Genomic DNA, 25,511 nt, shown 5'->3' on the forward strand with positions numbered 1-25,511 from the left:
CTTTATTTAAATTAGGATATTTTACCTTATTTTACACTGTTATAATCTTAAATAGAAAAAAAAGACAAATTAATTTTTTTTTTTAGAACTGCACATTCAGAATAATGCTGTGAAGAATTTTTTTTTGTATGTATTATTTTATTTATTTATTTATTTATTTACTATTCATCTTAATTTCTCAAAACATTCAAAATGTTCTTTTTTTAATGCTTTTCAGAAGACATATAATGCAGTATGTAAGCATAATAAGCATTGCTTATTAAATGTATCATTTCACTGCTACAAGATTGTGTGTACATGAACATTACACAATAGTTAACATGAACTAACAAATATTAACAATTAAAATTCTACAATGTCAATTATTTTTAAAACAATGAAGTGATATAGCATAATGAAAAACTACCATTATCTAACAGTGATTAAAATTATAATTAATGAAGATGAAATATCTAAAAAAGATATATATTAATTCCTGATACATCATTCAGAATGCAGTTGTATACAGCTTTGTTGTAAAGTGTTACCAATCACAAAATCATGATCTCATTTTGTGAGATACTAAAACTGTTTCTGTAAAATGGAACTCTTAACTAACAGAAAATACATAATTTATTTGCCAAACAAATTAACTCTACAGCTAAACATAAGCCTAGTACAATAAAGTCAAGAAAAAATGTAACGAATTTACTTAAATATATATATATATATATATATATATATATATATTTAATTATATTATAATTAAAAGGTTCACTATTATAATACAATATACAGTGTTAAATTATAAAACATATACTAAAAAATTCTTCTGTGAAATGATCTTCAAGCTTCTGTTTTACTTGGAGAAGCATACCAGTGATTTAGCAGGAGGAGCCATCAACATATTAGCCTGGTCTTTATGTGTGATATGGATCTACAGATAGAAAGACAGATAAAATTGTTTAGTATATAAAACTACAGTAACTGTCACTTCACAGAATGCAGCTTGGTGGTTCAGATGTCTATTATACAACCTATATAATATAGGGTACAACGGGGTTAAAGGCACACCCTAAGAAAAAATGTGCTGTTTACTGCGCCCAGTGTATGATTGGAGAAAAATATAAATTTTTGTATTGAACATTTATAGAGCAACAAATTTTCTGTGAAAATAAATTATACAAGTTGTTTATTTTGTTAAAAATCTTATAAATGTATGAGGTGGCAAGGGGGGCCTTTTACCCCACACACGGGGTAAAAGGCACACAGTATTGATACAAATGCTTGAGTTAATACTTGTTCAAAACAATCACTTTAGCAAAGTTTGTACTATTTTCTGCTTATTTTGATAAATAAAAGAATACATTTTTGTTCAATATACTGTCATTAAAATATGTTAATATAAATATGTTAATATAAAACATATTTTAAAATACATAAAATAAATCATTTTAAAATGTAAAGATTCTGAAAGCATTGAAGGAGATTTCATAGTAATTTAATATAGATTTACAGTAGTAACAACAAATGATATTTTATTATATGATATGATTAATAGCATGTTTTTTAATATGATGGTTTCATTCTAAACATGGTGGTGATCTCTAAGATGGAGTATCTTGAAAAGTGAATGTTTTGAAAAATGCTACGCCATGTTTTTATTCCATCTAGTGCTTTAGAGGAAAATAATATCAAAAGCGTTTTTTACCCCGGGGTGCTGTTAGCCCCATTGTACCCTATTCGAATTCATCACAGAATAATCAAAATATTCAGTATGTGGTAATAGAAGGGACTTTATGATTGCAATTCATGTGATGCTATAATGTGTACTACCATCTGTCAGGATTATGTTTAGCTCCATTGTGGATTTGTTCATGTATCTGTTCCTAGTTTCTCCTTTAGCTTTAGCATTCTTTGTGTACTAGTTAGTTTCCTTCATTACTCATTATTGTTACCTGTGCCTTGTTTGGTTCTTTCGTTATCTTATATGTAGCCTATTTGTACCCCTGGATCTGGTTGGTCTTCATCTTAAGTAAATGTGGTTAGTGTTGTTCTTTGGAAATGACTCTGCAACACGCATCTCCTTACAACCACAATATATCTGACACTCACAACCATAACACCCTACAACTGATGCATGATGAAGCATTTCAATTAATAACAAATCATTGTGAACAAAATAACACTGACACACCATGATAACCTGGAAATCTTCACAGATTATCATCTGTGGTCCAAACAGATGATAATCAAAACAACACACTTACCGTACATGGAGGCTGCATCCATGGTTCTCCATCAATCTGCATGGGGAGAGTTTTAGATGTTCTGCAGGAAAGAAGAAAAAGCAATGTTTTATCATTTAGTGCATTTAGTGCATTTCCCAACCACTAGTGTGCTGTGACAGGTTTTTAGAGGTGCTGTGGAAATTTATCAAAACTTCTTATCTCTATTTCGTTAATATAACAAAAAAAAACATTTAATAAAATATCATCTTGCTGTCTCTCACAAACACCAGTGAAATTAACACATTGATCAATGTAAGTAAAATGTATTCATGTACATTACTGAAAAAGTTAATATTTCAGATACTGTGCTACTGTATATGAGCTCTGGAAATATTTTAAATTCTTGACAATCATGCTAGTAAAGCTTTTATTATTATAGGTGTACAGGTGATATTATTATTATTGTGTTTTTTGTTGTTGTTGTTTTTGTAGAGGGACTCAACTTTTCTTTTCTTAACTTCTTGTTTGTCAGTAATGCATATGAATGCATTTAACTAAAGTTAATTTATTTCCACTAGTGTTTGCAAAATGATTTCAATAATGAATTTCTTGAAAAAAAAACAAAAAAAACAAAATAAAAACATATATATATATATATATATATATATATATATATATATATATATATATATACATATACATATATATATGCATATGAATGAATTTCAGTAATATTGATAAATATCTTAATTTTTCCATTAGTGTTTGTAAGGCTTTTCAGTAATGCATATGAGGTCCATCAACACTTGTCAAAGTGTTCATTTCACTAGTGTTTCTAAGAGGCTTTTCAATTATTTTTATTATACGGCCCCTCGTATTACCTGATAGTGATGTGAGCAGCCTGAAGCAGACGATGCGCTTTACTCTTCAAGCCAGTGTAAATCTGACCCATTTCCACAACACTCTCCAGCCCAACAACCTCCAGGAGTTTATCATTCATGTCTACGAGTATAAATATTATTATTATTATTGCAAAAGACTACATCAAAATGGATGATGGTGACATTTTGCCAACAAGGGCATCATCAAACAACTATGAATTATATTTGAAATCAAAATATAATACTGACCCTATTTACTTTATTAAAAGACATTCCTGGTGTTATTGTGAACTCATTGGTTCATGTTATTTAAAAGAAAACTGTTTATTTCTACTATACTAAATATGTAATAACTTGCTCTGAAACAGCTGTCCTTTTCAGCTGAAGTCACATTGATTTATTTTACTCCCATCAAAAGCATAGCAACTATAGCATTTATGAACGTGAACAAATAATGGTCAACTTACACCATTTTTGTAAAGAGTAGTAAACATCTAACCTTAGCATTGTTGGTAATTTTTTTTTTTTTATGTAATAAGCATTTGCTTACCTTGTGAGCACATTTTAAGAGCATCAGGATCAACAGTGACTTCTTCCCACTTCTTTAGTTTCTCAGAACTCTTTGTTTCTCCCCACAGGTTTGAACCACCGTGCATGCTGGGAATATTCAGGACAGCAATGCCCTCCAATGAAATTCTGCTCAGATCGACAGGAACTCCACAATACTAGAGTGAAAGTGATACAGTTTATCAAGCTCATTTTAAAACACCTCATTCAAAGTGGGATACATGTGACAAAAATAAGGCAAGAGACAACTTGCTAATTACTATGCTAAAATGTTTTAATTGTTTGATACTTTTGTATGTTCCATTTCACATGTTGTTTAATGTATTTTTATGGGGGGAGGTTTGTGAGAGCGAGGTTAGTGGGAGTAAATATATTTTTAATTTAAACAATATTGGAAAGATGTTGAAAAATAATTATAATAAATCTTTTCATATTACACAAAATGTGTGTGTGCTACAGGTATATTTGTGTATTACATTGTTCTTTTCATGTCTACTGCATTAAAATCACTTGAGTTTCCAGTGTGCTTTGTGTGCATGAGTTCTTGCTCATGTAGATTGACTTGTAAGCCATTCACAAATAAAGTGAATGCCTTTTAAATTTTGAACTGAGGCAGCAAACAAATGCTGAGTTGAAATTCATGTGTATACAACACTGTAATATTGAATTACAAAAGTAAAGTCAGAAGGCTGACTTCACAAAGCCTTGTTTGAAAGTTTTTAAAAACAGATAGATAGAAAGATGGATAGAAAGACAACTAGTCTCAGTTAAGGATGAATAAGTCAGCACATCTTATGATCCTGTACTGACGTACAGTATGTATGATGTATGGGAACTGTGTGTAGTATATGTTACATCATTAAAGTAAACAAGGCCGCTGTATGAGTTCTCACCTAAGACTGTGGCATAAGAGGCAACATCATATTCTGTGTATTTAAATTTGTTTGTCCCTTTGCCTTTAAAGTGTCTGAAGTGTTTTAATATTGTGATTTTAACAGGCCTAAATACAGGCTACAGTATGTTCAGTAAAGGGGGCTTTATAAGTCATTCTCTCCTCACCTTACTTTCACAGGCTGCGAAAGTGAATTCACCATCAGTTTTGCTGTACTTTGGAAATATTTTTTCAGTTTTGCTAAACTGAAAATCTGAACTCGGTAGAGTGCACACTATTGGGAAACTGTATTGAAGATTTGCCACAATTTTCTGAAGAAACCTTCAGAGTGTAGAAACTCATTACAGCTAAAGTCTCACCATGTATTTCAAATCTGAGAATGATTAAATTATTTTAAGATAATGCTGTGTAATTTCTTTTATTTATTTATTTTTTTATTATTATTATTGTTGTTGTTGTTTTTTGTAAGAATTTCTTTTTGGGCAAACCAAAGAAAATGAGAGGTATGAATTGAAACATCTAGTATGTTTCTGCTAACAGGTAGAATTTCCAAACACAACTTTTGCCTACAGTGCAAAGGTAACAATGAGCAATTTGCAGATAAATGATTTAATTTGATAAATACTGAAGTCATACTTCTGTAATTTATTTTTGTTAAATCCTCTATTGACCTGTTATGTTTAAATGTAGGGGAGACCGAGGATGGTTGTAACATTTTTGACATTTCTGTCTGTATCTTGGAGTTCTTTTAAGCCAGTGCATTTAAAATGTGTCTCAAACTAGTTACAAGTGTCTGCTATCAAATGGCATAGATTTTATCTTTGCAGCACAAACAGAAAATGCATGGTTTAGTTTCAAACATGAAGAGTGAAATGTTACAATTCACCCCAACATTATTGGTGTGTGTTTGTGTTACATTAGCATCATGATAATAAAATTGAATAACGTACATGTGTCTGTGTTTAAGCATGTTTGTTAATGTCAGACATAGTACTTGGCCATAATAAAATTTAATTTGAACACTTAGAGACACCCCTTGGTTTGTCTTTCTCTGAATAGTGAATACTGAAGTTTAAAAAAAAAAAAAAACAAACAAACAAAATAAACATATTTAACAAAAATTGTTTGGAGTAAGTTATAACATGTTTCATTAATGTTACAATTAACCCAGAATCTTGTAGTCATGAATTAGCTCACCTTACAGCTAACAGCCAAACTACTTCCTCACATGTGGAATAAGGACTAAACTGAGAATGTGTGAAGTGAATTAGGTGACTTGTAACTTTGAGAAATTGGAAGTGTTAAAACTGACCTGTGTTACAACCATCCCCGGTCTCCCCTACAATACAATACACTGTATTTGAGTTCTACTTGTTGAGTATTAAAATAGTACAGATAAAAGTAAATGTTTTAAATTGCAAAAAATAAATTAATAATAACTCATAATCATGCTGTACATTTTATAATTATGACCTTTACCTCTTCAATAATTTAACCACAATAAAGATATGTAATAAACAACAACAACTCAGTCAGTTTGAAATGGTGAAAAACATTCACATATCAGAAGGTTTATTACTTTAGTATATTCCTAATATATTCTAGTGCACCTGTACTAATACACTTTTTCCCATTAATGGTTCTTTAATGTCCCGTACAGGCAACAACAACATTGCACTTTGAAATCTGCACTGCAGCCCTTTGGACTGTCGAAATATTATGAATTATTAAACAAATTATTAAATATCCTGACCAGCCCTCAAAATTACCCAAAAATAAATAAATAAATAAAATGTCAATGTCAATATTTAAAGTGTACTTAAGTATACTTAAAATAGTTCCAAGTATATTTATTAAAATTTGAGTTGAGCTACAGCACTGCTTTTGCACAACTAAAATGCATTTAGTACAAAATTAGTTGTTCCAAATTAACAGACTTTAAGTGTAGCAGTTTAGTGGCACACTACAAATACATTTAGTTATACTAAAGCACATACGAATAAATTGTGCTTAAGTATACTATTTTTTCACTAGGGTGGGCATGTAACGTCATTGTTTTCACTTTTATTAATGTTTGTTCATCAGCCAAACCCCTCTGACATGAAATATTTGCTTTAAATATCTCTTAGGACGTTAATATTTCACTATTTTAACAATACATTTGCATTATAGTTCGATGTCACTTAACTGTGACACTGACATGCAGGTTAACAAATTAAATATTTCTATTTTTAGTGTTCAAGTGTTTAAAGGAGAAGTCCACTTCCAGAACAAAAATTTACAGATGATGTACTCGCCTCCTTGTCATCCAAGCTGTTCATGTCTTTCTTTCTTCAGTCGTAAAGAAACTTTTCTGGGGAAAACATTTCAGGATTTTTCTCCATATAATGGACTGCTATGGTGCCCCAAGTTTGAACTTCCAAAATGCAGTTTAAATGCGGCTTCAAACAATCCCAAATGCAGTAAACGATCCCAGCCGAGGAAGAATGGTCTTATCTAACGAAATGATCTGTAATTTTCATTAAAAAAATACAATTTAAAAACCTTTTTATTCTAAAACGCTCATCTTGTCTTGCTCTGCCTGTGTATTCTGGTTCAAGACAGGTATGTCGAAAAACTCCAATCGTATTTTTTTATGAAGAAAGAAAGAAATGAACATCTTGGATGACAAGGGGGTGAGTACATTATCTGTAATTTTTTGTTCTGGAAGTGGACTTCTCCTTTAAATTTAATAAAGTTTTATTTTACATTTGTATGATTTAATTAAATAGCTTTTTTATCAACTCACAAACCCACTGTAGTCTTTACATTAAGCGCACCCTAGTAAAAAAGTAATAGATTTAAAATTTATTTTATACTAAGTATAGATCAAGTCTATTAGCATATTTACTGACATATTGCTCAAGACTTACCGATATAAAAATTCTTATTTAACTTTATTTGGAGTATTACTTGTGCACAATGCACATTTCTTAATATTAAGCTTAAAATGTGTTTTAATGTCACTATTGATGAGGACTGTATGATCTTTAAATAATATCAGTCTTTAAATGCAAAATATTTAAAGTATACCTAAAGTATTCTTGCAACAGTTCCACAATTAAATATACTTAAGTATATCTTTTAATGTACAGTAATGTGTAATGCATTTTATGACTTATATGGCTTGGTAAAACAAGTTAGATAAAAAGTAACCTAAAAGAAATCTTAAAACTAGTTAGAATACATTACCTAATTTTCATCATGTAATTTGTAATCAGTAATGTAATCAGTAATGGACTAAAATTTGTAGTTTTCATCATGTTGATAATTTAAATGCCTAGAAATGTGTGTATTAAATATAATAGTAGGCTTTATAAGGTTAAATAAGCTCTGATATGTCATTTGATGGAAGGTTCCTACTAAAATAAAATGACAAAAAAGGTGTGTTAAATCACCTTGTTTTTCCTGGACAATAATGGCAAAAACATTTAATAGCTTTTTTGTAGACTTCATGGTAAGAACAGCAAATGAAAATCTTGTCCAACTGTTAAACATAATCATTCAAAAATCATCTACCTCAATGGTGAGACATTCCTTGAGGTTCCGGCAGGAAGCTGAAATTGTCTCAGATGTTGCCAGTTGAAAATACCACAGCTTATTTCTGGTTCTTTCAAGTCATAAAACAGATAAATGTAGGTCACTTAGAATTAAACTAAGCAATAACTAAACTAAGCAAAAAAACATTGTCAAAACAACACAATGTAACAAGCACATTTCAGATCCTGACCTGCTGTTGAACTTCTGTGGATGCTTCTCTCTCATCACATGAAACTGGTGTGCTATAGATGCATCCTGTTAAAGGAACCACCAAAATTACTGACACAAATACAATTACAGAAAGAGTCCTTCCATTCTAAGAGCCAAATGTTTCCAAATACATTAAGAGTAAAATTAAAAGGCACTCACCACACCAACAGAGAAATAGTTGTTGATGATGTCATTAGGCACTGGGTCACCTTTGTCTGCCATATCCGCTGGAATAACTTGCAAACTCCAGCGATCCATCTGTACCAATGTGCTCTCTTCAATCTGTTTAATGATTTCTGTCAGATCAGTGCCTTCATATCCTGTTTAATCCAACACGTATGATACTAGTGTTTAAATGAAAGAAGTTACACCTATATGTAAAGTAACATAGTAACACTAAAAATAAAAGTAACGCTAAAAGTTTTAAAGTAAACATTTTATTGTTGTTATTATTAGTAGCAATTGCAAGACACAGGTTGTCATGACATAGCAACGCCTATGATGGGACAACTCGCTCAGTGTAACATTTAACCTGTACATCATACGTTAGCAGCATGAAGTGAGCATGTGGAAATATCTCAACTGATGCAGACAGTAGTCATGGACTAGGCTGTTCAAGAGGAGACTCACCCCCTCCCCAGTGCAGACACCGTGCCAGATCATTTCCTGTCCCAAGAGGAAGTATTGCAACTGGAGGGCGAATCACCATAGCAGCTTTATCTGAGGAAAAACATGTTAATATTGAAAAAATATATACTTTTATTGCATTTCTAAGTTAAATTTGCAATAAAAAGCAAGTAGTGACAGATCTTTACTTCCATATTGTACATCTGAGTGTAGCAGCTTATTGAAAAGAGTGAAAAAAATTTGGGGCGGGACTTTATTGAAACAAAAATGGTAAGGTGAAAACAAAACAATTAGTACTGAACAGTGGTGAGATGAACAAGGGCAGCACAGAAGATAATAGTCATTGCAGATGGACATGGCAACACGAAGAATACAACTGGAATACTCAGGTGAACTTGACAAGGCAACAGGAATACAAAAATGAGGATGACTGGATAACTAAAAGGCTGGATGACTAAAATGCAGGATAACAGGTAAGTTCAACAGGAGAAACACTGTGTGCAAAAGCAAGTCCAGATGATGAGTAAGTCCATGTTTAATAGTGTCGTTGATTGGCGGGTGATTGGTGACAGGGGTTGCTGATCAGTTCTCTGGTGAAGGTAAAGGAAATGTGGACTGTGACTGAGGGGGAGAGCCCAGTGAAGCAGTGACAGAACTCTCCAGAGGGTCAGAACCTCCAGTGTCTGGGCCGACTCCGTTCAAGGAGGGCAGGGCAAGATGGATGAACCATGTAGAAGGTAGCTACGAACTTTCTACAGGACCTTAATCTTCCCAGTCGATCAGGTACTCAAGATGATTCCTTTGACCCCGAGAGTCCAGGATCTCACAGACAACAAAGACCAGCAGACCGGTAATAAAATACACTCCTAGGTCTGAGCAGGGGCAGTGTGGCACTAGGAGTGAAAGTAGCCAGAGATAATATGGATTCTTTGACATGGTGCAGGTGTCATCCTGAGACATACTGAGCTACCAATTTTGAAGGAGAGAGAGGGTCTGCTGTTGGCCAGGTTGACCTGAGCTCAGGGAGGAGTGGACAGAGTTTGAATGCTGATGGGATGTAAGTCAACCCCTTTGGACAACCAAGCAGAACAAGCTCTGCAGGCGTGATTCGGTAATTCTGGTGTTCAATGTAAATTGGATGGAACTAACTACAAGGGAATGAGGAAGGATGGTTTCAGATTCCGCAGGTGTTGATGCTGAAGTGAAGGTTCAGCCACAGAGCTTCTCTTAGATATTCCATGTTGCGATGAAATCACCTCAAAAGGATGATGGGAACTCTCGAGCCAGTGGCGCTCCTGGTCGCTGATGTCATAGTTCTCCTCTACTGGGGTCATCTTCCTTAAGAAGGTGCATGAGTGAAGCTGTGCAGAATCCCCCTGTTGCTGAAATAGTACCGCTCCAACTCCACTAGTGGATGTGGCAATCTCAGCTACAGAGAGAAATTCTGGGTCTGGGTGGACAAGGATGGGAGCAGTGGTGAAAGTGTAAATTATATGAATTAAAGGGGTCATGGGATGCCCATTTTCTGACATATTACTGAAGTCCAAAATCAGCTCTGAAAAAATCATCTCATTCTGGTCGAGGCTTCTTTAAATGCAAATGAGCTCTGCATGCCCCGCCCTCTATTCTCTCTGTGGAGAGACGAGCCTCTTTACTTTAGCCGCATTTAGCCGCTAAACTTGCTAACTAGCACATTCTTAGGAAAGGTGATCGCAAAGATTCATAAAAAAAACCCTTATACTCACTTCTGCTGTAAGTGAAGCTGGATCATGAATGATTTGTGTGAACATAGATGGATATATGTAGATTGGGAGGTGCATTTCCTTCACAAACAAACATAATCTACTGTATCTTCACCGGCTCAGATGTCGGGAGTAAATGACAACCACTACGTTCATTATTACATCTAGCAACACAACACCTCAATCGCTCAATCTGAGATATTCTTGTCTATTTTACATCCCTGCTCCAGCAACGAAACAAAGAGGGCGGACTGTTACAGCTGATCTGAGGTAAAACGCTCATGTCAATCGACTATCGTGGGAGCGGCCTCTGTCAGTGTGATGCAACACCAACAGGCATCTGAGAATGGCTCGATTTAAAAAAGGGAATATTATTTTTACAGATTAATTAAAAACCACTGCATGGATTTTTATCATTATAGGTTAGATTTGTACATACACTGCCAACACACATTAATGTTCAAACAACATGTGAAAGCTTGCATCCGATGACCCCTGTAAGACTTTGTTTGTAAAACTGTTGGGGGGGGGTCATTTTTCAACATCTAAGTAGAAAATTAGTAAATCAGTTTGGAAGCCAATACCTTTTATCTCTCCTTCCACCAAAATGTAAAGAAATGTGGTTTAAAATTATATTTACTCAGCTATGGAATTTCATGTGAATTCAAACATTTGCCAAATTTGGAGCACATTTGTAGGACATCAAGTGTAGACTTTGTTATAAATTGTTTATATCTTATATTAAAATATTTTATTCATAAACGTTTTGAAAACAGCACCACAGTTCAATGTATTTAAAAAGAACTAGCTATTTATATCAAGGCCTTAAAAATTATGAGAAGTTCTTAAACCATGAAATTATTTGATTTGTTTAATCGGTATGATATAAACATTTATTTTTGTAATCTAATCTTGCTATTACCTTTTTTTTTATTTCTCTTTAGAGCTTGACATATGAAGTTTTATTTTTAAATACATTATTGAATCTTTAGAAATATTTTAAACATCAGGCTTTTGTTTAATATAGTATAGCATAGGAGAATATAGAGCTCATACTCAAGAAGGAAAAAACACCTTAATTGTATTCAGAGGCACAAAGAATGGTGGTAAACAAACAGTTGCTGGGCAACTAATACAGGTTTTGAACAGCATGAGGGTGAATAAATGATGACAACATCTTCATTTTAGGATAAACAGTTCTTTTAAGGTTCACATGGCTCATGCACCTTACCGAATGAGCCATAATAAAATATCAAAAGCTGAGTAAACAAATCTGTATAGGCTTTACTGGGCAACATAATACTGTTTCATAATATTGTGTATAACTTTGTATTTCTCACCAATAGCATCCAAAATCCACCCAACAGTGCCATCTCCTCCACAAACCAGGATTCTGTATTTAAAATGATTTTGAAAGAACTGGAGCCTGAAATGCATTAACATTCATAGACACACCTGAGGTTTTGTACTGTATTCATAATAATGTTTGTGCACACTATATGAAACGTACCCTGGATTTGGTCCTCCATTGTCAAGATTGTATACCTGTCTTGGGTTCAGGAGGTACTGAAACTTTCTTAACACCCTACAACAAACCAGATAATGACATTAAGCATTTAATAAAAGGTATGTAAATTATGTAAAAAAAAAAAAAAAAAAAAAAAAAAAACAGCCATCAGTAATTGTTTTAACAAACAGTTCTTCAAAAAGTCGATAAAGAGCATAACCTCTTTCCCTGTTTTCCACCACTCTTTGGATTTACAAACACCAAGAGAGGGTGTGTGTCATTCACAGGAAATATCTAAACAGACAGAGTAAATAAATATATAAATAGACACAGTGATAGGAAAATAAATAATCTAAAGCACATGCATATAAAAACACAATTATATACAATTATATTTAAATTAAAGACTGGTTTAAATATAACTGCCTGCTTGCCTGCAAAAAGTGTCCATCTGAATTTATGTTTGCCAGGTAATTCTCTCCCAGACTGCATCCTGAATTAGAGTCAGCTAGATCCATCTAGAATTGAACATGAGCAGGGGAAATGCTACAATTATTGTATACAAAATGAATTGATAGCAGCCGCAACAACAACAATTATAACAAAAATGATCATTTATATTGCTCTAGTTATAGCTTACAGCACATATGGCCCATGGTGGAAGGATATGATGCTGTAACAGTCCACAGTCACAGTGTGAAGAGCCCAGAGGAACACAGTCATTGTGGCGCTACATTCATCATCACCAGGAAAAAAAATAGCATCTAAACCTTTACTGTATACAGTACCAGATATCTCAAAATAAATTAACCAACTAAATAAATTAAGTCTTTAGGTCACATGTTTGCTTTTAATAGTGGTAGATCTGGACAAAAAAAATCCGCACTCACCATGCGGTGACACCATGCGCAGCTTTTTCCTGTGAGAATCTTAATCTTTTTGTGGCAAATCTCACATTTGTTGGATTCACAGTTACCACTGATCCAGTCATGAACTGAACACTGGTGAAGGAAAAACAGAACAGGCCAAGAATTGACTTGTATTAAAGAAATAGTTAAATTAAAATTTTCTTAGAATTTACTCACTCTCAGGCCATCCAAGATGTAGATGAGTTTGTTTCTTCATGGGAACAGATTTGGAGATTTTGCTGAATTTGTTTCTTACAAACAAGCAGCTTTCAAATTCAAAAGACGTTACCTGATGGACTGGAGCCATGTGGATTCCCTGTAAATTATTGTGATGGTTTTATCAGCTGTTTGGACTCTCATTCTGACAGCACCCATTTACTGCAGAGGATTCATTGGTAAGCAAGTGATGCTGAATTTCTTCAAATCTGCTCCCATGAAGAAACAAACTCATCTACATCTTGGATGGCCTGGGTGTAAGTGCATGTACAGCAAATTTTCATTTTTGAGTGAACTACTCCTTTAATGCCTTTTGTCAACACATTTAACACACAATTAGCAAGTAAATGGTACTTAAAGGAGAAGTCCACTTCCAGAACAAATATTTACAGATAATGTACTCATCCCCTTGTCATCCAAGATGTTCATGTCTTTCTTTCTTCAGTCGTAAAGAAATTATGTTTTTTGTGGAAAACATTTCAGGAATTTTCTCCATATAGTGGACTTCTATGGTGCCCCGAGTTTGAACTTCCAAAATGTAGTTTAAATGCGGCTTCAAACAATCTAAAATGCAGTTGTAAACAATCCCAGCTGAGGAAGAATGGTCTTATCTAGCGAAACGATCGCTTATTTTCATAAAAGTAACACAATTTATATACTTTTTAATGTCAAATGCTTGTCTTGTCTTGCTCTACCTGAACTGTTTTTTCCGGCTCATGACAGTTAGGGTATGTCGAAAACTCCCATCTCATGTTCTCCCTCAACTTCGAAATTGTCCTGTATCACTGTTTTACCTTTTTTGTTAAAGGGGTCATCGGATGCTAAGTTCTCCTTTTCATGTTGTTTGAACATTAATGTGTGTTAGCAGTGTATGTACAAATCTACCCTATAATGATAAAAATCCATGCTGTGGTTTTTAATTAATCTGTTAAAATAATATCCCCTTTTTCAAATCGAGCCGTTCTCAGATGCCTGTCGGTGTTGCGTCACACCGACAGAGGCCGCTCCCACGATAGTTGATTGACATGAGCTCTTACCTCAGACCAGCTGTCACAGTCCAGTAACTTTCCTTGTTTCGATGCCGAAGCAGGGATGTAAAATAGACAAGAATATCTCAGATTGAGCGATTGAGGTGTTGTGTTGCTGGATGTAATAATGAACATAGTGGTCGTCACTTACTCCCAACATCTGAGCCACTGAAGATGCAGTGGATTACATTTGTTTGTGAATGGAATGCGCCTCCCAATCTACATATATCCGCCTATGTTCACACGAATCATTCATGATCCAGCTTCACTTACAGCAGAAGCGTTTTTTTAATGAATCTTTGCGATCGCCTTTCCTTATAACGTAGTAGTTAGGAAGTTTAGCAACTAAATGCGGCTAAACGCGGCTAAATGCAGCTAATTTTTTTTATTTTTGCAGAGCTCATTTTGACAAGGTAAAAAGGGTGTTGTTTTACAAAACCACTGAGAATTTTTAATCAAAGTATATTAGAGACTTTTCATTAAGACCCTAAAGAATCATATCAACTTGTGGAAAATGGGCATCCGATGACCCCTTTAAGGGTGTTTGATCTTCTTTGCATGTTCACTTTGCAAAACTGGGTCGATACTTCTGTAGCGATGTAAGATGATTTTGAAACGATTTTTGAAGTTGAGGGAGAAAATACGATTGGAGTTTTTCGACATACCCTAACTGTCTTGAACCAGAATACACAGAGTTCAGGCAGAGCAAGACAAGATGAGCGTTTGAGATTAAAAAGTATTTAAATTGTATTTTTTAATGAATATAACCGATCATTCTTCTTCCTCCGCTGGGATTGTTTACAACCGCATTTAGGATCTTTTGAAGCAGTATTTAAACTGCATTTTTTAAGTTCAAAGACGGGGCACTAAGGCAGTCCATTATGTGGAGAAAAATCTTGAAATGTTTTCCTCAAAAAAATATAATTTCTTTACAACTGAAGAAAGAAAGACATGAACATCTTGAATGACAAGGGGGTGAGTACATTATCTGTAAATTTTTGTTCTGGAAGTGGACTTCTCCTTTAATGCAGAACAATGTGATGCAAATATTACCCTGAAGGTGTTACCATATGGTACAATGTCATTTATGAACTGTGAAGCCATTCAATGTTCTTTTTATAATTTCTCACCCCTATCTCTGCTTTGGACTTGACAAAGGTCCTGACACATGGTGTGCGGTTTTTGTTGGCACAGCTGCTGTGGACGGTGTATTTGCAAACTAGAAATCAATAAAGAAGTCAATGTGAATGACAATGTCAATAAACTACAAAACAGCCACAAGTAAGAGAACATACATAGACACTAGACAAGGTTATTTTTATTATGCTCTGAAATCAAACAAGACAAAGCTGCACATATTCAGTGTTACATGCCCAAAAAGCTTCTATCAACTGAATATATAATCAATTCTGGGGCTCTTGAAATGGACTGTGGATATAAACAACTGTTGAAAGAGAGAATATGTATATAGGCCCGTTCACACTAAAGACAAAAACTGGCAATAACCATAAAGATATAGTTCTGATATCTATATAATTCTAAATTTAAAAGAACAGTGAGATCCATACTGCAACTATAATAATAACGGCACAGAGGAATGATTTCATTGGAATCACTTTAAGAATTTTTTTTTTTCCAGCTGATAAAAACCATAGAAATAAATTATACTAAAATGTGATTGAAATACATTTATTTTGTGCTATGTATACTACAAATACTTTTACACATTTATGTGATGAATAAAAATACCCTGCCATTGTACTTTTAATATACTGAACTAAATTGGAACAACTAATTTTGTGCTTAATGCACCTTAACTGTGCGGAAGTAGTGCTAAGGTTCAGCTAAGTATATGTGATTGAGCTTAAGTGGAACTATTGCAAGTATACTTAAATATCTTGGATTTAAAAACTGATATTTTTCAGGGATCATGCAGTCCATATTAAAAGTGATATTAAAACACATTTTAGGCATAATATTAAGAAATGTGCATTGTCCAATAAAGAAATTCTCCAAACAAAGTTTAATCAAAATTTTGTATCAGTAAGTCTTAAGTCATACGTCAATTAATATGTTAATCTATTTGAAGTGTACATAGTATGAAATAAATGTACAGCCAATCAGCATCCATCCTGCTTTAAAAACCTCAAGTATTTAAAGTTGCAGATGATAAAACTACAGCATGCTAATAATTAAGAGAACATTGGTGTGGATGCTAATATAGTTATAGTGCCTGGTACTTCTATTTATAGTTATCATTCTTGGGGTGAACAGGCCTTCAGGTACACTGATATTAAATAAATGTTCCCATGATTTAAATAAAAAAAATACTATAATCGATAAATACTATAACTCACAATTGCATGACAAGCCCTGTTTTCGTAGACCCAACATCATGCTCTGACAGACAAAGCAATATGTGGGCCTGCTGAAGTTCTTTAGCCGCCAGACATGTTGGCCATCTTTTTCAGCTACCTGAAGATAATTAAAAAAAAACAAAAAAACATCTAATCTAACATCTAATATAATGAATTCTACAGCATATGACAATATGACAACTCATTACATGATTACGTGTGCATTCTGATAAAGTATTTACCTTTAATCCTAGCAGAACCAGTAGTGGAATGTTGTTCAAACCACCTTGTATCCATTCTTGCTGACTTACAGTACCACTGCTGTCTATGTCTATGGCTTTCAGCATGTCTCTAAGTACCTAAAAAAGGAAGAATATACATGTTTTTTAAGCTTAAAATACACTATCGATATATTAGTTATAGGCTTTGAAAGTGCAGCTTTGCTTTACATGGGATCAATGGGGAAAGTAAAATCCTAAAATTAAAGGGAAAAATGTGAGCTTTTGAGCAAGATAAGAAAAGGGGGAGGCAGTGTTTGATGTTTAGTTATGTTGAGATTTAAGTGTTTAAATTACACTGGATTATCATTGTGTTTAATACAGGAGCTTTTGCTGTGAATGGGTACATAAGAGTATGTCTGTGCTGCTTGAGGGGCAGACTGAAAATTAGGCATGTTGATAGTGTCAGGGTTCTGTCACTTTGGCCTAGTTTTCTTGTGGTTTTGCCCTGACACTCCCGTCTTGTTTTCAGGTTGTCTGTGTGCCTTGTTTCTTGTTGGAGCATGGTGTTCGGATCCTGGAACTAATGTCTTGTGGAGTTCTGGTTTCGTGTCGGGGTTCAGACACTCACGCTCCATGTCCTGTCTTGTTGTGGGAGCATATGGCCCGAGCGAACTCGAGACCGCACACTCCCACAACAAGACAGGACATGGAACGCAAGTGTCTGAACCCCGACACGAAACCAAAACTCAAACCAAAACTTCTGTCCACATGGATTGTGTTGTTTTGTGTAGCATGTGGTTTGTGTTTGGCCGCGTGCTTTACTGTTGTCTTGTGTTGCTTTCATGTCATGCTTTGTCTTGCATGCAGCTTGTGTTTTTCATTGGCTGCGTGTTTTCATGTTGTCATGTCTTGTGTGAACATGTGGCTTATGAGTATTCTCATTAGCTGTGTGTTTGTGTCATGTTTTGTTCGAGCACATGGCTTGTGACTGTTTTGCTGGCCATGTGTTTGTGTTTTTGTTTTGTGTGAGCACATGGCTTTTGTCTTGTTTGGTTTCTTGTGCCATATGCTCTCACGTCTATTGTCTTAACTCCGCCCATCTTGTTACCTGATTATTGGTTCATTTGCCCCACCTGTTGTCCCTTGTTACCTTCCTCGTTTGCTCCCTATTTATTCTCCTTGTGTTTGCAGTCCTGTGCCAGTTTGTTGTCTACCATTCCCTTGGTGTTTCCTGAACCCTGCCTTGCCTGTTCCTGCTGTGCTGTGTTGACTGCCTGTTTTTCCCCCACAGAGTAGTTTTAGTTGTTTATTTTGTTTGTTTTGCCAAAAAAACCCACTCTCCTGCATCAAGTCCTTGCCTCATCCTTACAACCCACCCTTGACAGTACGAGCTGGCCAAGAGAGGACTCAGCAGAGAATGGGTATCTTCCTCTTCCCATCGCCTCACTCCTGGGAATTTGTGAAAGATCAGATGGTCCAGATCATCCAGCATGTGTGCCTGCGTCAGAGGGGGCTGGCTGACATCAGGGACTTGGCCTGTGATTTCCTTTCTGTGATCAATGATCTGGACTCAGAAGACAACAACGATCTCAAAGAGGTTTTCAACAGCTGCCTTGACAATTCCCTCAGTCCCTGGGAGATGGAGAGTCTGGGGTCACTGACGTTCTGGGAGTTTGTGTACCAAATTTACTATCATGGGGGGGCCTTATTTGCTGGGCTAGGAAGAGCTCCCTCTTTTACACCACCGCCAACCACAACCCTCCGATGACCTGCTCACAGGACGGAGGAAGAACAGCCCCACCTCACTCTGTTCTGCAGTATCCCCGAAGATGGTTGAAAATGCTGCAGCTTCCCCTGTGGTGGCCAAAATTGCTGCAGCTACTCCTGAGGTGCACATTAGTACTGCAGTTTCCCCAGAGGCGCTCTTCTCCACATCGCCTTGCCCTCGTAAGTGCAGGAAAAGGAGGGCTCCTGTTGCTCCCCCTATTCCAGTGGCTCTCAAAGACCTGACCCCAGAGCGCCCAAGTGTGGCAGTCCCAGAGCTCCAAAATGCTGTGGTCCCAGATATCTCAAGTGCGGTGGTCCACGGGGACCTGACTTTGGGAGTCCGAAGTCCAGTGGTCCAGGAGGGGGACACTCTGGTGGTCCCTGAGCTTCCTGTCACAAACTCTGAAGTCGTTTTTGTCAGTTCTGCCATATTTGCCTTTTATGTTATGGCCGTCCTGCATGCTAAGATCATGCAGACCTCCATGCTGGCTGCTTCTGACCCGGAAACCGTCTACTACCCAGAGCCTGCTGCCTGCCTCGAGGCTTCCCTAGATCTGCCTGTTCTCCCAGATACGGCCATGGAGGCTGTCACTGAACAGTCTGTTCTCCCCCAATGAAGCCACTCTCTCTCCTGCTATGCCTTTGCCCTTCTGTGTGTTTTGGGCCGCTTCCTCGATTCCTGCCCTGATGTCTCCAGAGTCAGCCATGGCCAAGAAAGTCACTCAAGTGCCACCTGATATCTCAGTCGCAGAAGCTGCCCTTTTACCAGAGAATTGTCTGTCTAGTCCCCATTACGTCAGATGGGCTGCTTTTGGAGTCATAATGTATGTGGGGGCCCCCTTCCTCACCCTGATTCCAGTCCTGTCAGAATCTGATCAGCCTGCCCTGCTCAAGCTCCCTGTGCTGCTGGCCCCACTCAAGTTTCCTGTGCAGTCCGTACCTCCGTCCCCGCCCTGGCCGTCCACTGGGGTTTCTGTTTGGCTGGAGCCTCACTGGTGTGTCCCTCCAGCCTCGCCCTGGCCATCTGCAGGGGTTCCTGTTAGGCCAGAGCTTGCCTGGTCGGTCCCCCTGGCCCTGCCCTAGCCGCCCACTGGGGTTTCTGTTTGGCCGGGGCCTCGCTGGTTTCATTGACAGCGTGTTTTCATGTTGCCATGTCTTGTGTGAACACCTTATAAGTATTCTCACTAGTTGCTTGTTCGTGTCTTGTTTTGTTCAACCACATGACTTGTGATTTGTTTCGCTGGCCACGTGCTTGTTTTTGTTTTGTGTGAGCACATGGCTTTTGTCTTGTTTGGTTTCTTGTGCCATGTGCTCTCATGTTTACTGTCTTGACCCCACCCATCTTGTCACCTGATTTTTGGTTAATTTGTCCCACCTGTTGTCCCTTATTACCCTCCTCATTTGCTTCCTGTTTATTCTCCTTGTATATGTGTGCAGTCCTGTGCCAGGTCATTGTCTACAATTCCCTTGGCGTTTCCTGATCCTGCCATGCCTGTTTTTCTCCCAGGGGGTAGTTTTGTTTATTTTGCCAATAAAAGCCCATTCTCCTGCATCAGTGAGTCCTCACCTCATCCCTACAACCCACTCTTGACAAATGTGCAGTTACCAAATATTGGGGACCCAAAGCCTAGAGACTGGGATTGATTTTATACATCAGTTTTTGAATGAATTGTGAATGGTGGATGGATGTTTAAAAAGAATGGAGGTAATGTGACAATTAGCAGAGAAGAGCCATGTTATAGAAAAAGAAAGGTATGATATGGTGATTAAAGATTTTAATTAAAGGTTAAAAAAAAGAATAATTCACAACTAAATAAATAGGGTCTATTTTAATGCAAGATTAAACAGTGGCAGTGTTTGTCATCTTCGAAGAACACTTTTGACAGAATTGACTGAATCCTGTATCTTATTTCCCAATAAGACAGTCATTCATTACTCATTCATGGCAAATGAATTTCAGAAATTAATACTGAAAAAAGAGTGAAAGGAAAGGAAAGAATCTTAAATCCTCAAGCAGGTGTATTAGGCATGTGTGTTGGATGTTGGATGAAAGCATGTCTGCAGATCGGGTTCCTGTCTTCCCCTAGGGTTTATATGTGGATATCCTTGGCAGTGGGCAAATATTTTCATTATTATTATTATTATTATTATTGGGAAAAGGGGAGGGGGGGGAAGGAAGAAGGAAGGAAAGAGAAAATCACTTAAAGAAATGAATACTCTCAACATACACAATACTCCCAACCTATTTTTTATTTACTTTTTATGTAACAGAAAAGGCAGAAAATCTGGGACTAACCACTGGGATTAACCACTGCCACTACTGGCTAGCTAACTAACTAACTTTGAAAAAGCAAAAGTAATTTCTCCAGAGTTACAGAATTACTTGTATGTACCATATGAACTTACTGGCTTTAGTTCTGTCACATCCCATCCAAGGTATTCTGCAGCTTGCATCATCTGTGTGACAATTTTGTCAACTTCCTTTAAAAAGTACACAGAAAAAATAATTACAATTTTATGATTTATTTTAAGAGGAGATCATTGGACATGTTCGTTGGCTAATTTTAACTTAAGTGAGCTACAATGGAAATTAAGATGGTAACATTACACAGAAATATATAGACATATACACTGACATAGACATAATGAAAATGTATGCCTCTTGTTACCTTGCTATCAAGAAGTCCATTGTCATCTTTATCATATAATTTGAAGGTGTCTGGCAAATAGATGTTATATAATTAATAAATAGCCTACTTTGCATATAGAGTACATTTAATGACATTTAAATGCAAATTGCACGTTTATATAAGAATTTAGATGATTAAAAATAAGTCAATTCATTATTACATTATATATGGTATTAGTACATGGTATTTGTGATATAATCTACTAAATATTTAAATTCGGTGAATGTCTTACACTCTAGTTTGTCTCGTGGATTTCCATCCTCCAATATGGAAAAGTAACATAATACAGCTTTAAGAGAGACACCACCTGAAAGAGATGATTAAAGATTGAGAGCAAACAAATAACACTACCCTATTGAAAATAAATATACTAAAATGTATTTAAAATACATTTACTTCATGCTAAGTATACTACAAATACATTTACATCTTATGTACTTAATAAAAATACCCTGCAATTGTACTTTTAGTATACTAAACTGGTATATTTAAAGTCTGCTAAATTGGCACAACTAATTTTGTACTTAATGCACCTAATTGTGCAGAAGTAGTGCTGAATTCCAACTACAGATATACTTAAGTATATTTGATTGTGCTAAAGTGGAACTATTGCAAGTATACTTTAGGTACACTTTAAATAATATTGGTCTTTAAATGCAAATATTCAAATCAAGTCATATATTTAAAGATCATACAGTCCTCATCAACAGTGGCTTTAAAACATATTTTAGGCTTAATATTAAGAAATGTGCATTGTGCACAAGTAGTACTCCAAATAAAGTTTAATAACAGTTTTTATATCAGTAAGTCTCTAGCGATATGTCAGTAAATATGTTAATACACTTGAACTATACCTAGTATAAAATAAATGCATTTTAAATCTATTACTTTTTTAAAAGGGTAAATATCATTATATAGCCTTTAACAGTCCCACATGCATTTTACATTTTTCTGATTATTTCAGCCCAAAATTACTTAATTTGGTGAAGCAGTGAAAACCCAAAAATAATCATTATGTACTTGTGCAATTTAATGTTGATGACAGTAAAAACACAGTTACCTAATATACATATTTTTGTCCATAATTACTAAAATAAATTATTGTGGATTCCCATGCAAAAGGCAATGGTGACACCAGCAGAAAAAAATCATAATGCAGCAGTTAGTTATAGATGCAGATGCTTGCACACTGTCACTGATTACTATATATTGTACATTTTAAATGCTAAATTAGGGGTTCGAGCACGTAGTGCTGAACGTAAAACTGATCGTGCAGCCCAAGCTGTAAGGCCTAGAGAGCTGAAACTTGGTCAGATCGTAGTAGTCTTGACCGCTACTCAGATCCAAAGCCTTGCCCCAATCGGCCTAAAGGTGGCGCTACAGCGCAAAAAAACTAACTTTTTTCACATTTTTGGCCGTAGCTCCTACAATTTTTGTTGTAGACTCAAAAACTTTACATCTTTACAACTTTACACTGGCGCAGATTTTTCATACGAAGCCCAGTTTTTCCGCAAAATGGCTTTTATGTCCGGAACCTACTTTTGCGAACTAGTCCTTGGTTTTTCGATGGATCAGAACCAAACCAGTGCTGAAGAAGAACCATTGCTGTCAATCAAACTGTTCATTAAATATTCACAAATATGTGAAAAACCTACTTTTGCGAACTATTCCTAGGTTTTTCGCGCAATCTCGATCAAACCACTGCAGTAATATTCTCTGGACTCTCTAGATCAATTATTTTCAAAGAAATGTTGAATTTTGATATGTTGATATGATCTTCATATCATATGATATATTCCCTCATTCTGAACAACTTTGCCTCTAGGACCATTATTGTCAATCCAACTGTTCTTTAAATATTTGATATTATTAAAAAAGTTTACTTCTGTAAACTAGTCCTAGGTTTTTTAACTCAAAATCAATAAAACCACTGCAATAATATATATATATATCATCCTAAAATGACAGATGATTCTTAACAAGCATGCAAAGTTTCATGGAGATCGGAGCATAGGTGGTGCTATAACAGTTACAAAGGCTTTAAAAACAAGATTTCTATGGTAAATGGCCTCAAATTGTTAAAAAATGCTCATCTATTCACACAAACACTAGATCTTACACTTACATCTGTATGATATATCCCCTCATTCTGAACAACTTTGCATACCACCTCAAAGGCCTTATATGCTCGAACCCTGGTAATTGCTGCTTGCAGCTATATTTAATATTGTTTTTACTTATTTAGTTAATTGTTGTAATACCATTTATATAGCAATAGTATTGTCAGGTATTACATTCATTCGAAATGTTTTTAATTTTAAAATATTAAATGCTTTAAATTTAAAATAGTTCATGTGCACTAAAACATTATCATTGTGCATTTGACATGTAAATGTAAAGGTGTTAGATCTTTCACACAGTTTGGATATAAACAGGTTGGAAAGAAAATAGTTGTGAAATTCTGTAGTTCAAGATGACTACTTAAAAATGAAGCAGCAGCTAACCATCTTTTGCGTGCAGACTTTGGTCAGGACAAGACTGCTCAGATCTTTGGAAATACCAGTAGAGACGTTGACAGAGATCAGCTGGAAAATCTTCAACCTCAAGATAATTCTTGAGGAACAGAGAAAATCCAGTCGCATCTATGTGCTTCAGTGGAAAAAATGCAAAGGGAATGTGTGAAAAAAGTCAAAAAATTATGCTTTATTTTAGACTCATATTTAGCATAGCAGACTATATGAAAAAAACACAAACTCTGTCCCTGTCCTATGCGTTCTATATATAAAAAGTATAGTTCACTGCTGTGATGACTTAATGATTATATTTTTCATGGACAAATGAAAGTCATTAGAAAGTCATTGTTAAGCTTACATCTCCAAACCTGTAGTGAACCAGCTTTCCACCAGCATAAAATTCCTTTACTGCATCTTTCGCCTTTATCCTGCTGTCTAGAAAATTCAAAACAAAGAAACAACAACAACAAAATGAAAAAATTAATAAAATAAAATAAAAAGAATTGTAAAATTAAAACAAACTAATAAATAAATAATACAAATATTTTGTCAGCTAAATATTTTTTTTTATTTTTTTTCCAAAGTCTGTGCCATGATTTATCTTGTTATTCTGTCATGTATGAGTCAGTGAAGGAAATTAGCAATATTTCTAATAATATTCTGGATGTGGTGGTTTATGAAAGATACTTACATTCTAGATACTCCTGCAGCTGAATGAAGTCAACGGGACTAATCTCATTTTCTAAATCAGACTCTGTGGCCATTTTCTTTGCCCTTTTAGTCACTCAACCTGAGAAATGAAGACAGCGAGAGGTTGATATGCATGATGAATGTATGAATGTACTGTACAACTACTAAGAATTAAATCATGTAATAAAGACGGTGGTGTGTTTATTACGAGTGTTTTGATTACAAGGCATTTATTTTCACATGTGAATAATTACAGTAACATGCACTATGGTATTTACACTGTGCTTAAAGTTTCTTTACAACCATAGTAGATGACCAAACAACAACAACAACAACAAAAACAAAAACAAATAAACATGGTAGCGTCATTTTAGTGTTACGTGAAATTTTAATACTGAACTGCATGCATTTCATATCAAATGATGACGAACGCATTAAGCTTACAAAATCTAATAATTTGTTTAATGGATTGAATTAAATGAGACTTCAAGTAAATGTTCAAATAAATAAATAAATAAATAAATAAATCCTGTGCTGCTCCTAGTACTGACAGTTTTTATTTGGATTGCGCCTCCGAATTTACACATCTCAGCAGTCCAGCGAATTATAGCGACTCTTTATTTTTAAAACAATTTTTAAAACGCACCCTAAACACACTTATTTTAATGAAACTTACCTTAGAAAGTCGAAAATTCACTCGGATCAAATGAATGAGGGATTAAATACTCCCTTTTAACACGTCAAGTACAGCCTAGATATCTAACTTATGTGGATTACTACGCATGTGTTTTACATATAGTTCACAAGAAGGACCGTACAGCTTAAGTCTCCAAAAACTGTTTCTGTAAAAATGTGAATATTTTCACATAATTTTAACACAATTTCACACAACTCTTGCAGATAATT

General features: G+C 35.3%; 1 protein-coding gene across 1 annotated transcript; it reads right to left on the bottom strand.

Annotated features, from left to right (window-relative positions):
- Positions 1–811: 811 nt before the first annotated feature.
- Positions 812–25,371, bottom strand: dgkab (diacylglycerol kinase, alpha b). Its single transcript, XM_051103951.1, has 24 exons — positions 25,282–25,371; positions 24,607–24,705; positions 24,274–24,350; positions 23,907–24,051; positions 21,635–21,709; positions 21,382–21,431; positions 21,119–21,193; positions 16,967–17,083; positions 16,725–16,842; positions 15,498–15,586; positions 13,106–13,216; positions 12,856–12,945; positions 12,650–12,733; positions 12,436–12,509; positions 12,219–12,293; positions 12,049–12,134; positions 8,970–9,059; positions 8,499–8,659; positions 8,320–8,384; positions 8,109–8,199; positions 3,642–3,816; positions 3,092–3,212; positions 2,250–2,310; positions 812–916 (listed from the first exon to the last, which is right to left on the bottom strand). Exons 2-24 carry the CDS (start codon positions 24,677–24,679, stop codon positions 839–841), a joined length of 2,181 nt encoding a protein of 726 aa, XP_050959908.1. The 5' UTR covers positions 24,680–24,705; positions 25,282–25,371; the 3' UTR covers positions 812–838.
- Between the last annotated feature and the right edge of the window lie 140 nt (positions 25,372–25,511).

Source organism: Labeo rohita, unplaced genomic scaffold (genome assembly GCF_022985175.1).
Source record: "Labeo rohita strain BAU-BD-2019 unplaced genomic scaffold, IGBB_LRoh.1.0 scaffold_61, whole genome shotgun sequence".
In the NCBI taxonomy this organism is placed as follows: domain Eukaryota; kingdom Metazoa; phylum Chordata; class Actinopteri; order Cypriniformes; family Cyprinidae; genus Labeo; species Labeo rohita.

Excerpts from the sequence above, each read along its gene's own strand:
- dgkab (XM_051103951.1), bottom strand. The coding sequence starts at position 24,679 with ATGGCCACAGAGTCTGATTTAGAAAATGAGATTAGTCCCGTTGACTTC. Across the intron at positions 24,351-24,606 it reads GCTGCAGGAGTATCTAGAAT|ACAGCAGGATAAAGGCGAAA; the intron begins GTAAGTATCTTT and ends TGAATTTTCTAG. Across the intron at positions 8,200-8,319 it reads CCACAGAAGTTCAACAGCAG|AACCAGAAATAAGCTGTGGT; the intron begins GTCAGGATCTGA and ends ATGACTTGAAAG.